The 15,730-nt window shown below is 39.5% G+C and overlaps 2 protein-coding genes across 3 annotated transcripts; both read left to right on the top strand.

Moving 5' to 3' along the window:
- The first annotated feature begins 523 nt into the window (after positions 1-523).
- Positions 524-4,640, top strand: pkdc (protein kinase-like domain containing). 2 transcript variants are annotated; one of them, XM_040030678.1, is made up of 4 exons: positions 524-727; positions 812-1,196; positions 2,438-2,634; positions 2,929-4,640. In XM_040030678.1, the coding sequence occupies exons 2-4, from the start codon at positions 826-828 to the stop codon at positions 3,027-3,029; spliced, it is 669 nt and encodes a 222-aa protein (XP_039886612.1). In that variant the 5' UTR covers positions 524-727; positions 812-825; the 3' UTR covers positions 3,030-4,640. The 2 variants fall into 2 exon arrangements, with proteins under 2 accessions (XP_039886612.1, XP_039886611.1); XM_040030677.1 differs by having other exon boundaries at positions 2,438-4,640.
- Positions 4,641-4,890: 250 nt separating this feature from the next.
- Positions 4,891-14,107, top strand: herpud2 (HERPUD family member 2). Its single transcript, XM_040030676.1, has 9 exons — positions 4,891-5,010; positions 6,019-6,389; positions 8,081-8,158; positions 9,784-9,885; positions 10,204-10,364; positions 11,226-11,351; positions 11,524-11,853; positions 12,050-12,155; positions 13,255-14,107. The coding sequence occupies exons 2-9, from the start codon at positions 6,243-6,245 to the stop codon at positions 13,444-13,446; spliced, it is 1,242 nt and encodes a 413-aa protein (XP_039886610.1). The 5' UTR covers positions 4,891-5,010; positions 6,019-6,242; the 3' UTR covers positions 13,447-14,107.
- The last annotated feature ends 1,623 nt before the right edge of the window (positions 14,108-15,730 follow it).

Below are 15,730 nucleotides of genomic sequence, written 5' to 3'. Positions count from 1 at the left end.
TTCCGAGCATTCAGGTTCTTAAACTGCTTCCTCACATCTGCTTCATGAATATGAAGAGTTGTGGTGGGAGGAGGTGGTGTGAAATCCTCTTTTGTGTGGGGTGAGGAGGGGGGTGTTGTAGGTGAACGGTTTGAAGACAGTTACTAATGTCTTCAACACGTTTTTTTTTTTACCTGCTGTATACAGCAAGCATTTAATATTATTTAAATTAAATTGTATTGATTATTGTGTTGCTAATCTTACTCTTTATTAAATTTCATTAAGAACACACTCACACATTGCTGAGAGAAAAGATATGACATTATGCTGTTATAAAGTTTATTTATTTTGTTTATATAATCAAAAAATTAATATTTGATGTTACCTTAGAGTGCTTGAAATCTGGACTGCTCACAAAACTATAATAAGAACTACTTTATGCAATCACAGACGTATAATGGCTTCTCTGGGTTGCTAAGATTGCATCCAATTTCATTGTCTATGAGCGATGACATTTTTTTATTGGATTCTTTGTGTGCACTCCAGTCCAGTAGGTGGCAGTGTTGCACACTTTTCGCGGGGGTTTCCTTAAATGCCGAATACTTCCTGAACCGTAGGATGATTTAAACCGTATCGGTGTCCTGACACATTTGCGAGAAAATCGATATTATACTTATTCAGTGTTCAGTGAATCGTGTGGGTGAAACGAAACCTTTGGTGTTCTGCTGCAAAAACTTTTAAGAATCAGGTGAGTGCGACACTTCAACAGAGACCTCCAGCAGCGCATACAAGGACGCTTTTTAAATGTTGCTAACTCTCCTCTTTCATTCAGCCGTAGCTGTGGAAATGAAACAGGAGTACCAGGACCTCATCCTGCAGGCATGTGATGCTTCATCTCTGCGAGTCGGTGCTAAGATCCAGACCCTGTGGAGTGGTTATGGGGAGATAGTCCGGCTGCACCTGGAGGGCTGTAACCGGCCCTCCGTGGTTGTAAAACACGTTAAGTTTCCAGAGGAAGCCGAGCACCCCGGGGGTTGGGACACAGATCGATCCCACACACGTAAAGTGAAATCCTACCAGGTGGAGACACATTGGTACCAAAACTATTCCACCAATCAGAGCTGTCGCATCCCTGCCTGCCTAGCTGCCTGTTCCTATGGCGATGAGATGCTGATCGTGCTGGAGGATCTGGACGTGGCCGGTTACGATCAGAGGAGGTATAAGCTTAGAAACTCTGAGAAAAGCTTCACAAAGCATGTGGCATGAAATCCATAAAAGTCTATGAAGTGTTCATATTATTCAGATATACTAGCCCCCACCCCTCCTCCGTGACTTGTGTATATTTGTGTATGTTTATAAAGTATATGGTTTGTATACCTAAGCAGTCATGGCTGATTTCCCACCCATAGACAGCATAAAGCTAGTATAAACGTGGAATTTGGTGAGTGAATCATCAGCTTAAATTGGCACTGAAGTCTGATTCTGACCATGAAAACCACAGCTACCCTGCACCAATCCAGTACATTACTGTAGACTAAACAGTACTGCAAACTAACCAGACAAACTAACCTTCCCAATCTGCACTATACTGTCTAGTATTTTTATGCAAACTTTAACCCCTGATTATTGGGCCAGATTATATCTACATATTTGTTTTCCCCTTTTTTTTTTATCTCCTCCTGTGAGCACTGGTGATGGCTACACCAATAGGATTGCATTTTATGTGTTACTGTTTCTTTCCACAATCGGTTACTGTTGCGAAGGAAAAGTCCCTACAAACCTAAAGTAATGAACCTGTTTTGAAAGTGTAAGGAGCAAAAAAGGACATACTTCTGTGCTGAAATGTAGAGAGTAAAGGTTAAACTTCATTAGAAAAATAAATACTCAAGTGTAGTACAGATACCTGAAAATTCTACTTAAGAACTGTAATGAAGTGTTTTGTACTTGCATTATGTTTTTCCATTTTTCTGCCACTGCTGTGAGAGCGTGCAGTAAAACAGGAGGCCTGCATATAAACTATGGCTTGGCATTAATGCAGTAAACACTGGATTCTCTTGTAGACATCAAAAATGTTCATAAATTGTGTTTTTAGGTGAGGGAGGAGATAATTTAACTTTCTAAGGGCATCTTATTGTAATATTCATTTGTAATTTTAGGTCTGAAGGCGTATTTTTTGATGTTTAGTTATTTTTAATTTTATTTCTGTTTAATGTAACTTAAACACTGTTCAGTTTCAGGTGCCTCATTTCCAAATTAACTGCTGAAATAGGCAGAAGCTCTTCCAGGGGTCGTTTGATGTGTGTCTGAGCACTTTCAAAGTAGTTCTGAAAGGGAGTAGTTCAGATCAGAGCCTTTATTCGCCTGGATAGGTATATCCTTAAAGCCATGATAAAGACATGCCAAATAGTGAAACAAACATAATTTATGGTGGTTAAAAAATATATTTTATTCTTTTTAGGACGAGCGTTACAGACAGGGAGATAAAGGCTTGCCTGAGCTGGCTTGCTCACTTTCACGCTCTCTTCTTGAGTGTGGCACCAGAGGGTCTGTGGCCTGTCGGTACCTACTGGCACCTGGAAACCCGGCCAGACGAGTTGGAAGCCATGGATGATGCTGAGCTCAAAGCAGCAGCAGGCGACATTGACAGGATACTCAGTGAGTGCCGCTTCAAGACCATCGTTCATGGAGATGCCAAATTAGCTAATTTCTGTTTTTCCCAGAGTGGGAAGGATGTGGCAGCTGTGGACTTTCAGTATGTGGGCGGGGGCTGCGGGATGAAAGATGTTGTATATTTTCTAGGAAGCTGTATGGAGGAGAGGGAGTGTGAAAAGAGGGTACCAGGACTACTGGACTACTATTTTTCAGAACTAAAGCTATCGTTAAGAAAAGACGTAGAGTTTCATGCCCTTGAGAAAGAGTGGAGGGAAATGTTTGCATTTGCTTGGACAGACTTTCATCGTTTTCTGCTGGGATGGAGGCCGGGACACTGGAAGATCAACCGATACAGTAAACAGCTGACAAAGGAGGTTCTGCGCAAGCTGAAACAGTAATCAGTAGTTTCCATGCAGCAAGTCTTCCTGGGATAAACACACAAAGCACCCAGGAAATCTGTACACACCCATATCCATTCCTGTGTCATTTAATGAAGCATGCTTATCACGTCATTTGTGGGAAAATAAGAGTTGTTGAACTGCTAAGGCAGTTTTACTTTTCCATATGGCCTACTGCAAATTCGCTGCCCAGATGTGAATTAATATCAGCACTTTAAAATCAATACCACACATTACAAAAAGCAAGAAATATGGCTGAAAACATTTCTGGATTTTATTCTAGTACATGCAAAGTTGTATTCAGTGGAAATTATTCCGCATGTGCAATATTTATGAAACACAGATAAAAAATAAAGGCAACTAATAGCATTATTATTGTAGAATGTGGGGTATAAACAATCCTAAAGTAATAACTTCTACAATCTGTGCGAATATTTTGAGAAAGGAAAAACTCAATAATTTTGCGGCACTTGAGGAGGTGCTAAATATTTTAGCGCTGAGACTTAAAGTCTGGCTGTGTGGTTGGACAAAAACATAACATTTTCTCCAAATGTGGTTTGCCTGTTAGGCAACTTACACTGCCCTCTGGTGGTGGAGTGCCATTCCAACGATCAGTCCTTTGTTTAAGAGGTTCATTTGAAGTAGGCGTGGAAAGATTGAAAATCTTACAAATAAAACAAATACACTTTTTTAAAAAAAAATTATCCAAAATGTCAATGATGAATAATGAAATGTAAGTCTCAAAAATAGTTTTCTTAAAGATTAATTGTATTACGTGTTTTTCCACTTTTAGTAACCAAATGGTAAAGCAATACAAAACTATATTGTGTAAGAACATCATGTCACAGAGGGCCTAAATTTGCTTAAAATTTACCAGACTGAGTACCAAATGTGGTGAAGAAATTACGATATTGCATCATATCATCAGCGAAGTGCAGCACCAGTGTTGTGAATTGTGTGCACACGCAAATATGCTGCCATCTACATTTTCTATAGATATAAATAATTTAAACTAGGCTCTTTTTTAGAGTTTATTGCACTCCACTTTGAAATAACATGGCTATATATAAAGCCAAAACCTGCTGACTGGGGGCATGAAGTCATTATTCATATTTATGTTTGGGGAATTAAATGAGATTGCTGAAGAAGAAAAAAATAAAGCTCCAACCCTGCGTGAGTCATTCTTTGCTGGATGATTATGTAGTATTTTTCCTGACACTCATCAGACCAAACAATGTATGTCCAGTCTCCACATGTCCAGTTTTGGTGATTGGTGCAGATTTTATCCTCAGTGTCCAGTTCTAAGTTGACAAGAGTGGCATCTGGTGCGGTCTGGCATCAACGGGGCTTTTTTAAAATTGGCCCAGGGAACTGCTGCTGAATGGCTGTTTTCTCTTTTTTTGGTTGTGTAGAAAATCCAGATCAGCACCAACAACCATGCAATCATCAAAGTCAGTTAAATCAACTTGCTTGTCCATTTTGACGTTAGGTTTAAACTTGAGTTCGTCTTGACCACGTCTATGTGCCTAAATGTATTGAATCATTGTCATTATATACTTGCATTAATGACTTATTGAAAAGGCATACCTAATAAAATGACCAGGAACGAAATATTGGTTCTTATATTTATTGAGTCTGCGTGTTACTGTTGTCTGCTTTGAAATTACAATGTATATGGTCAACTTCTAAAACACCTTTATATCATAAGACTATAAACTATACTAAACTAGAACTGTAGATTTTCAATTCTAAATTTCAAAGTGAAATCAAAAACACGAAACTATACTAACTTTAATGCGTATTTATTACTGCGGTGCAAGGTTTTGGTTTTGGTTTTTTTTTTTTTCTTTGTTTTTTTTGATCAGCTGTTGCAAAGAGAATGACGTGTTTCCGCTCTCACACCCGACATTACAACAACAAGGCAGGCGAGCCGAGCTGGGACGGGGAGTCGACGCTGACTGACTGACTGGAGAGTAAACAGGTACAAACAGAAAGCCCTCTGAGGCAACGTGTTCTCATTTATTATCGTTAGACCTTTAAATGTGCTGTCACCTTGGGAGAGGCTAGCTAGTCCCACCGAATTATTACCAAACCACAGTGACGCTAGCATTAGCCAAGAAGCTAACGGCGTTACCCTGGCTTCATAACCAAGGGTCAAAATAAAAGCCGAGTTGATCGGAGTGACCGGCCCAGTGAGGCTAGTTTGCTATGTGTGTTAGTGTGTTCGCCTGAGGATTGTACAGATAAGCAGCGTTAATAGCTCACCTAACTCTAAACCATCAGGTTTAACCCGACTCGGTGTGATTTATAGTTAAAGTTGCTTTAATCGTTCACTGTAAAGATGAGCCAACATGGCAGGTATCAGGAAGTTTAACCGAAACTCCCGACCCCTCCGCCTCACCTGCGGTTATTTTCGCTTGCGTGTGCTACATTTTGTAGATACATTGCTTTTCATTGTGAGCCAGCTGTGAATTGTTGTTGCAGTGAGCTGGTGCATTGCTTATTACAGTATGCAAAAGTGAGCTTTTTGTTGATCAGTTTCCTCAGTTGCAGGAAGTTTGGGGCAGAGTGTCAGACAGGTAGGACAGATGAACAATTATAGACTGGTGACCTGCCAAGGGTCTACACCAGCTCCAGCCTCGTAACCCTGAATGGTTAAGCTGGAGTTGATCTTTATTAATCATTTATAGCTTGTAAGTTAGTTTATTTATCCTATATTTTAAGAGGTTTTTTTTGGCACACTTGGGGAGGGATTTAACTCTGTCACAGACATGGACAGGGACAGCTGCAGTAGTTATCCCTTTAATACTTCTTTGAAGTTTACCTGAAGGATGACCACACAGATTTCCATGTTGCATGTGTGCTTAAAATTTAAATTTCAAAAAATAAAATTATAGATATTAGAAAAATACTTTGTATAAATCAAAACAAAATGTTTTAGGATAATGTGTAATCTATAAATGCTACTCTCTCTCTTTTTTAAAAACAGAAATCCAACAACCTGCTACCAGAAGAATTCCAACTCATAAAAGATCTAGAGATGAAGCAGATATTGTAAAAGGGGACCCACCAGCCCCTTACCTGCAGCATTGACTGTTTTTGGTGTTATACAAGTACCAGAATGGAGAGAATTTGAGGTAGCTTACTCCTCAGGACAGTCCTGAGTTGTGTCAGTGAAGGTTCCTCAGAGCCCACTTTCTAGTAATATGAGCCATGGACTCTGGGGCAGTTGATAGTCCTGTGACCTTGGTCATTAAGGCCCCCAACCAGAAGTATGAAGACCAGACCATTAACTGTTTCCTTAACTGGACTGTGGAGAAGCTGAAAAGTCACATCTCCAGTGTGTACCCCAGCAAGCCGGTGAGTAGCTTTTTGTCCGTCTGAAAGAAACCAGAATCATGATTATTTTGATTAATAATCATATTATATATAATTTGAAACAGTAATTCATTTTTTCAGTAGGCTGCTTGACATTTATTAAAGGCATTTATCATCAGTTTACAGATATTAAAAAAAAAAACAAGTTAAAAAAAATAGATGTAAATGAGGTGATGTACACCATGTTGTCCAATAGGAAGAAAGGCCTGGGCTGCTGGTCCCTAGCAGCTTGCAAAATGCATAATAGAGTCTTTCCACAGGTCCAGTGGTTCAAATCTTGGTCCAACTTTAACTTCCTCTAGATAGACCTTAGTGACCAAAGATTGTTTCTGTTCTGTTGTTCAAAGCTGAACTACAGCACCATTAAGTTTCACTTTTAGGAAGAAACAAAAATGTGCTTTGTAAAGGAAAGGGATGTGCTTGATATATAAATACAACAAAAATAAGAGATGTATAGAAAAAATTAGTGCAAAGAGCAAAGTATTTGTTTTTGAGATTATTTTATTTAATTCATTAATTGTTGACAGACAACATCTTCATTGAATCCAAGTGATTGCTGAGCCCAACCTCATATTATGTTTGATACAGAATAATCAGATTTTCTGTGGGGCGAGTTTTTGTTTGTGTGTGTGTGTGTGTGGGGGGGGGGGTCAGTTTATTAAAAGAATACATGGATTTAAAATTAAAGACAGGATGAAGTTTTCTTGGAGGTCTTCATATTTCAGCAGGCTAAAGAGCACAGCAGCAAGCACTGTGCTAAAATGGGGTTATATTTGTAGACTCGTGTTTCACCCAGAGGTGTGCCCCACTTTAAGACCGGAGTACTTCTCTAGTATTACAGATGATCCTAATGCACCAGTATGTAATACTACTCCCATGCAGACATTATCATTTGACCACTGATGTGATGTTCCTGAAAAAGTGGAAACACAGTGATTCAAAGACAACTTTGCTTTGATTCTTCAGTGAAAATGAATTGTCTGTATTCCTTCTCGGTCAAGTTGCTCTCATAAAACGGATAAGGAGAAGCGAAAGCCTTGTGAAGAACTGAATATTTGATTGTACACATCACAGGCTTTCAGTAGGCTTTGAAATCTAATCCAGCCCAGTACTCTCATTTAACCCCAAGGCACCTAATCACTTTACAAACATGACAGGTTTGATGTCTCATACTTTGCTATCAGCTACCAAAAGGCTTTTCTCAACTGGAAACAAAAACATGTTGATGTTGCTGCACCGAGTTAGCTATGAAGGTTAAAGGGAGCTGGTTGTGACAGAGTAGTAGCTGGCAGTGTTTCCATAAAAACATGTTTGTGGATGTTTGGGTTTAAGTTTACTGTGAGGGCTGTGTTTGCTCAGACGCTCAGTTCAAGCTCTGCTTGGTGTCTCAAGAAGAAGCCCAGCAGTTTTATCATCCTGCATCAGGTTACACTATATAGAGGAGACTGGTGTGATTGTGTCAGACAGTGACCTGAATGCCTATTGTTTTCATAATATTTAAAAGCATAATTTAAGAAAGAAAGAAAGAAAGAAAGAAAGAAAGAAAAAAAAAATTACCCTCACTCTGTGTGTGTGTGTGTGTGTGTGTGTGTGTGTGTGTGTGTGTGTGTGTGTGTGTGTGTGTGTGTGTGTGTATCACTTCTTTGTCTCATTGTGTGTTGTTTGTGTTTCAGCTGTCCAAAGACCAACGGCTGGTGTACTCAGGAATGCTCCTCCAAGACCACCTGCAGCTCAGAGATGTGCTTAGAAAGGTGAGAGCCACGTATCGATGAGTTTTTGGGAGGGGATGTTAAGTTCCTGGGAATTCCTTGGTGAGAAAATATTTATCCTACAAGGGATCATATAGATTTCTTTAAATTTCAAGCCAGGTAGCACACAGCACACCTTGTTTTACAGTATAAATATTAACATTACAAAGCATAAAATAAAGTTCACTGCATTGCCTTTCATGAAATAACTTACCTTTCTTGTCTGACCTCGTGTGTGTTCAGAGTTTGAATTTAAATTTTCAAAAGTTGTTCCAAAGGTCAAAACCGTGATGTGTCTTTACTCTTGTTGAGCGCGCTGGCTTGTAATTAGTGCCACAGCTGTCAGTTACTTTAGTAATTGACTATTCTATTAATCCATTGAGTAACCGGGTAAGAAATATGTTTGTCTTATTAATGAACAATAAAAATATTAAATCACCTACAACGTACATAAAACATCTGCCTAATAAAACCAAAACATTTTCTTAAATTCAAAGATAACTAATCACAAGTACAATAATCTCAAGCAAAAGAAGTTATACATGCAACGGAGCCAGTTCATAAAATAAAATAGGCTTTGCTTTGTCTTCTTGTAAGACTTTTTTTATGAAACAGTAAGCAAAAAGGAAAGAGGTAGATTTGGTTTTGTTTGTTTTTGTGCTAGTGAGTGAGCAGGTGTGTGTCTTTAAGCCTTTAAAGGACTATGTGGTGTCGGCAATGAAGAAAAACGAGCATATCAACATTCTCAGAGCTCAGGCTTGACCTCGGATTCAAAGAAATGTTTCCTGTTGCAGAAAACAGATGTCCTGATAGTGTAGATGTTAATAATTAATGTTTATTATAATTCAGTGTCCAGCATAGCAGATGCAGATCAGTGGCCTCTGAGTTTTACTGGCCTGCAAATAAGAAGGAAGGAAAAAAAAACTTTTATATTTTTAAATATTAATACAAATTAGCTGATACAGTTTTATATATATTTATATCAGTCTAAATCTTCAAAATAATGTTACTTAAGCATTGAAAGAAATGTGGTCTAGTATCGTTGCAGTCCCACTTGTAGCCTTTGTTTGAACCAACTGTGAAACAAAAGATGAAAACTGAGATAAACTAATCTTTGTTTTCCTTCTTCAGGGAAATTTAAGAAGCCAACACGGCTCTCAAAGATTCATGAATTTAAATGTGTTGAAACAAAGGTGGTTACAGTTACAGTAGAGTAGTTGTAGCGCATTAAGTCAGAACAACATACTTTATTAATCCCTAGGGAAATTATGTGTAAGCAATTTTGTAACTGTTGATATTTAAGTAGCTACAAATTGTGTGAGGGACTGATGGCCGTGCAGGAGGCATGTGTAGTCAGTTGTTCACATCCTCAGTAGTAGTTTAGCTGTTGCTCGTAGACATTTCCATCTGTGGGGGAAGTGAAACGGGCAGTCTGGGAAACAATAGCCGATGTGATGTGTGTCACCAACAAACGATGAGCATTGTCTGAATTCTGGCCATTTCCACTCTAATCCTTTCTTTCTCTCTCTTTCTTGCTTTGTCTCTGTGATCTGCTGGTGCCTTCTCCACCACCACCTTTTTCTTCCTCCCACACATCTGGATCGCTCCCTGGCCTTGTCGACCCACAGCACGATGAATACCACATGATGCATCTCGTATGTACCTCTCACAGTCCCCCCGGCTCACCTATGCCTCGGAGTCCCTCCAGCACGACTGCTTCTGATTCCAGCGTGAGTAGATCAACACTTACTAACACAATTTATTCGTGCTTTTAATGTATTTTTACAGTTTTAAAAGCTCTGGTAAGCAAATGTTTTTAAAAACATTTTATTAAACTGACCTGTCATAATTAAAACAGTTAGAGACTTATTCTGATTAAGTTGCAATCAACTTTAACTGGATGTGTTTCTGTGATTTCCTGTAAAAACTATGAAAGCTGTTTGATTAGGCTGCAGCCTCCATGCTCCTCTCATCTTCTCTCAGGGCAAACTTGATCTTTTCTGTGTGTGCTTGATTTAATTATTGGTTTGTTATTGGTGTTCACACAGAGTTCAGAGAGTGCTGGCTCCATATCTCCTGCCACCACACCAAATCAGGAAAGTCAGTCAGCCTCTTCATCCTCCTCTTCTGATCCAGCGAGTTTTGATGGGCTGAGGTACCGCGGCGGCTTCGCCCAGTATCCTCAGAGCACCGCTGGTATCCCTCAGTGGTAAGCAAACAACACCAAGACACGAGACTGGGCTTTTTTTTTAGCTCTAAATGAGCGTTTGTGGGTTTTTATGGTATCACTATACAGGAGAGGGGCAATTTTACAAGCACTTTTTAAGTGCCGTGTATCAGGGTAGCACAAAGCATTCACAAGGTACTGCTGTCTGAACACACACAGAAAAATCAGCTTTGCCTAAATTTTACCACATGCACTTCACATTACTCCTCAACAATTTTGGGCTAGAGAGAAAATTCAGATGGTTCCTGAAAGACGATAATTAGTTTTTGATTTTATTAAAGAAGTACAAAATATGTCCAGGCGGCCGACATGATACCTGGGAAACAAAGGGTTAAGCCAAACTCTCTGTGTTACCTGTTAGCTGACATAAGTCTTTGATTTTTTTTTGTTTGTTTAATAAAAAATAAAAAGACAAGTTAACAGGTTTACAGAGCAAAGAGCTATAATGTCTTCTATCTGTTATGATATATTAATGCGAAAAAGTTCTGACAGAGTCACATCTGAGCATTTACCCCCAAACTAATCTATGTCTCTTTAAATTATAGAAAATATAAATTTGTGCTAAAATATAAAATAAAATAATATGATTTAAATCAAGGGAATCACCACTGTATAAATAGGTCTTGCAATCGCAATAGATTGCCAGCCAGGTGCTAATGACATAAGTACTCACTAAAGTTTTGTGAGATATTCTGTTTGACATCAGGTTGAAAGCAGGTCTGTGGTTCTGAGAAGCTAATGGGACGACCCTGAAGATGGAACATCAGTTTATGAATGTGTATCAGTTGTGCAGCTTTGTGTTAATGCCTTTAATAACAAATATGACGCCCCCTCCCTCCACAGGCCCGATGCTGCTCAGGTTCCCTTTCATGGGGGCCTACCTGCCAACATGCCCCCCCACCCCATGTACATGCCAATGCAGATGCTGTGGTGGCAACAGATGTACGCTCGTCACTACTACATGCAATAGTAAGTGCAAAAACTGTCCTGCTATCATAATGCCAGTGACAGTTTGCCCAGCGACATATTTGTTAGACTACATTTATTTACTATGATTACTTCGCGTGCTGATTTGTTTGTTTGTCTATTTTGTTTCCATTCTCTCTCCCTATTCTCCTTCTTTTTATCTCCATTTTCTCAGTCAAGCAGCAGTAGCTGCCTCGCAGCCTCCCAGCACCTCCCCTCCCTCCTCCCCCCCCCCCTCACCCCATCAGCCTGCCCAACCCAATGCTGTGCAGCCACCACTGGGACCTAACGCGGCCCCCAACGCCTTGCCAGAGAACCAGCCGCCCAACCCCATCCAGATGAACGCTCAGGGCGGAGCCGTCCTAAATGACGACGAGATGAACCGCGATTGGCTGGACTGGCTTTACACATTGTCTCGCGTGGGCGTCCTGCTCAGCATCGTCTACTTCTACTCTTCTTTTAGCCGCTTCGTCATGGTGGTCGGAGCCATGTTGCTCGTCTACTTGTGAGTTAATTCTGCAGAAGTTGTAAAAACAAAAAACGCATAATTTGTACTTTTAATTTTGACATTTTCACATCGGTGTTCATGGCAGTGTACTGAATGTGTTTTTACTGCAACTTTATTTTCACCAATCATTTCAGTCATTTTAGATATATCTGTTAAAAACAACTTTAAAGTCAAGTGTGTGTCTATGTTTCAGGCACCAGGCTGGCTGGTTTCCCTTCAGGCCAGAGCAGCAAAACCTCAGAGGAGGAGGAAGAGTTCCACAGGAGGAAGCAGAGAGACACCAGGACATGCAGGAAATGGTGAGCTGGGCACTGTCTGTCACTGTTTTTCTGCCTTACTTTTCTAGCTTGTTGTTTTCAAAGACAAATATCAATTAAAATTTCTCAGACTGACAGACGACCTGATGAAGTTTGGCTGCATCACACCAAATACACTCTGGACTGTTTCCCATCTTTGGAAGTCAATGATGATGTGCCAAAAATCAGCACTTGTCCCACTTGAAATATGTGCAGAGACTGCAGAATACTTTGCACTGTACTTTGAGTTTCTTGTCTTGGCCTGCTGATCTCTGTGCATTTCTTTGCTACCTTGATGTCTGAAGTGGATACATACAATGTGAAAATCATAATTTTTGGTATTAAATTATAGAATAGATTATAGCTTTTACAGCTGATCAACAGCAGTCCTAGGATGATCCTTTACCTGTAAACAGAAAAATCCTTTGTTAAAAAAAGAATTTCAGATTGCTGATAATGTGACAACTCAAAACAAGACTGTAGATGTCACTAGATATTATAAATATCTTGGAGTTTGGCCAAATGAATGTCTTTTGTTTAAGCATGTAGCAGTTTAATCTCTAATATAAAACCGAGAGTTCAAGAGAGTTGTTTATTCTAACAAGGCCTATTTTTTTTTGTTGGAAAAAATAAAGACAGTTGTTTTTAATAGGCAACTTCTTATTCACTCATATCTTTTCAAATAATTTCAGGTCTTTTCTGAGTCTTAACATGAGAGTACAGCAGAGAGATGTGCTGATAAAAACAGAAATGAAAGCAGGAAGGTTTCTGCTGTAGGGTTGTTTGCAAAGGGAAAATGGTTTAAGGAACTTGGCATTTCAGAGTGCTTTTATTCTCTGTTTCTTAACACTGACTTCATCTTTAAGCTTCACTCGTTTGTGTTTGGTTTTTAGTGTTTCATTTGTGTACATGATGATGTGTCAAGTAAACATAAACTTGCAGCGCTTTATGCAACATAATATCCTGCCAACTCACAGGAAGCGCTTTCAAAATATAAATGCTCTTATTGTCATTTTAAGGTGGAGTTTAAAGCAATCAGTCCAGAATATGTCTGAAAGAGAACGTCTTTAATCTTTTTTGTCTCGGTTTGTTTGTGGCAAAGGAACGACTGATGGACGAAGGAATGGAGGACGATGACAGTGGCGAGGATGGAGGTGGAAGAGCGGAGGATCAGGGCCGGGCGGCGGCTGCTGCTGCCGTCCGCGAGCCGAGTTTCATTACAGTCGCGTGGTCCTTCATCAGCACCTTCTTCACCTCACTGATCCCCGAGGGACGACCCCACCCAGACAACTAGGTAGACCCCCTTGCTTCTAAAAATAATTCCTCTTCCTGCTACAGCCCCCCCCCCACCTTTACTGGCCATAAATAACCCAAACGCATCTTCACACAATCCCATGTGGTCAAATACTCCTTGACCGAAGTGCCCGCCTAGCCTCCTGTCCTCAACCAATGAATGAAGTGTAAGAGCAGTTGCAGTGTGTTGCTGCAGTAATGGAACCTTTGGTAAAGTCATGTCTGTGCTGTGTTAATGGAGTAAAAGCTTCAGCAGTGAAAGTTTTTGTTTTTGTTTCATCGCTTGTGAATTCATGAAGACTTGGCGATGACGAGAGACGCTAAAGGGAGTTGTCTTCCATTTTGAGCTGTGATATGGTTATGCTTGTGACTATTTTATTTCATTATTTTTTTTAATAATGGATGTGACCCAGAAATAAAAAGAAAAACAAAGTAAGGAATTTCTCTAAAATAATAGGGAAACGTTTCCTTAACAAACCATGGAAAACACATCCTCAAAGACATTTTCATGTATGCACACAGTGTGCATATAGACATTGCAGCTACTGAAGCACATTGTTTTCCCACTTTGTGTATTTTAAATATCTATTTACACATAAGTATATGCATCTTTAATTCCTGAATATATGCTTTTTTTGAATAAAAATCTTGCTGCAGTTTAATTTGCCTGCTGCGGTGTACTTTCTCTAGTGCGCAGTTGATGTAGTTCCACTGATGTCCAGCAGGGGGCGGCATTCACACGCAGATATTGTATCCTCCTCTTCTCGTTTCCCAGATTATACTTTTGCAGTTCCTTTCTTCCTTTCCTTCTTTCCTCACTCTTATTCCATCCATCAGAGATATGGGAGCAGCAGGAGTTGAGGAAAAGACATAAGGAGGCAACAAAATAAGACGCCCTTGTGCTTTGAGGCCGTCATTTTAAAGTGATTTCAGTAAAATATAAGTATACCAATGTATCATATGACCTCAGATGTCAGATGTGCTTATATATTTAAATCTATTTTTAATTAAATTTACAGTGTAGCATAATATGAAAGAATATACAGATAAAAAAGTTGAAGTTTGACTGAACATTTCAATAATAAATGACAAAAAAAATAAGAATATAAAGGTTCTGTCTCTGAAAGCCTTTTCTGGCCAGGTTTTGTGCTGGCCTTTACAGCTGTGCATCTCATCTCTTTTCCACACTTCCACAGAGGATGCATCCTTGATTGTAGCTCTTCTCATCACTTTGTTCTCCAGATGCATTTTAAGATTTGAGATGTCTTTCAAAGATGGCGTCCTAAACTCGATGTCTGCAGGAAGTCAGTTCTGATTTTTCTTGTTTGCTTATGTATTATGTCCCATCTTACACAAATTTTGTTCCCGCACTTAATCAGTGTGTGATTTCTGTTTCTGAACTGTTGTGCAAAATTCTTCACAGCAAAAAGCAAATGGTCAAAACTAGAAAAGGGGGTCAGATTAAAACACGAGGTAAAGACAGTACAAGACAGAGAGGAAAATTAAGATGCCTGGCCATTACAAACCTCTCCAACTTAAAAGGTCAGTAGATATCTCAAAGCTTCCACTGATTGTGCTGAAAATAAAATATATTGGGCTCCCTATCTCTGCTTGAAGTTTCCTAAATGTTATCCCAACAGGAGTGCATGTGAGAATGAAAATATTAGCGGGTCTTTAACCTTTCTAATACAAAGCCTGTGTGATGATGGATGTGACAGTAGATCAGCTGATATACTGTTGCATTCACAGTCTGGGTCCACAGTGGTGGTCTGTGCCTTTTGAGAACGCTCTCTTTTCATACAGATGCTGATGGTCATTAATGGCGGCACCAATAATCTCACAGTTTGGCAGTCCAATCCTGATTCAGCAACTTAATCATAATGATACATTTACAGAGTACATTTGTCCTGTTAACAGTGCTTCCTGTTTGCTTCCAGTGAACCTGAATGCTCCATCTGGTCACATTTTACTGCATGCTTTTTTTCTGACCCAGAAACATAACTGTACAGAAACAAGCAATAAATAAAATAAAACCCCTACAGTAGGCAAAGGCAGCTTCAGAAGACTATATACTAAAAGTAAAAAGAAAATGGAAGATTTGAATACAGGGTTAGCTTGCTTCTGACTGCTTGCACTACAAACTGAGCCTTCAGCACAGAGCATGGCTTTTTCCCCAACTTTACCTGCTGAGACCTGCAGGCTTTCTGCATCTACAAATTTTAATGACTATCAGCAAATGTTTCGATTGCCGAGCTGTGTAAAAAGCTGGTCCTTACAACAAACAG

The sequence above is a fragment of the Simochromis diagramma genome, unplaced genomic scaffold (assembly GCF_900408965.1).
Source record: "Simochromis diagramma unplaced genomic scaffold, fSimDia1.1 OVJJ01000361.1, whole genome shotgun sequence".
Taxonomy (NCBI): domain Eukaryota; kingdom Metazoa; phylum Chordata; class Actinopteri; order Cichliformes; family Cichlidae; genus Simochromis; species Simochromis diagramma.
Note: the sequence above shows the minus strand (reverse complement) of the source record. Positions and strands in the feature narration are given on the sequence as shown.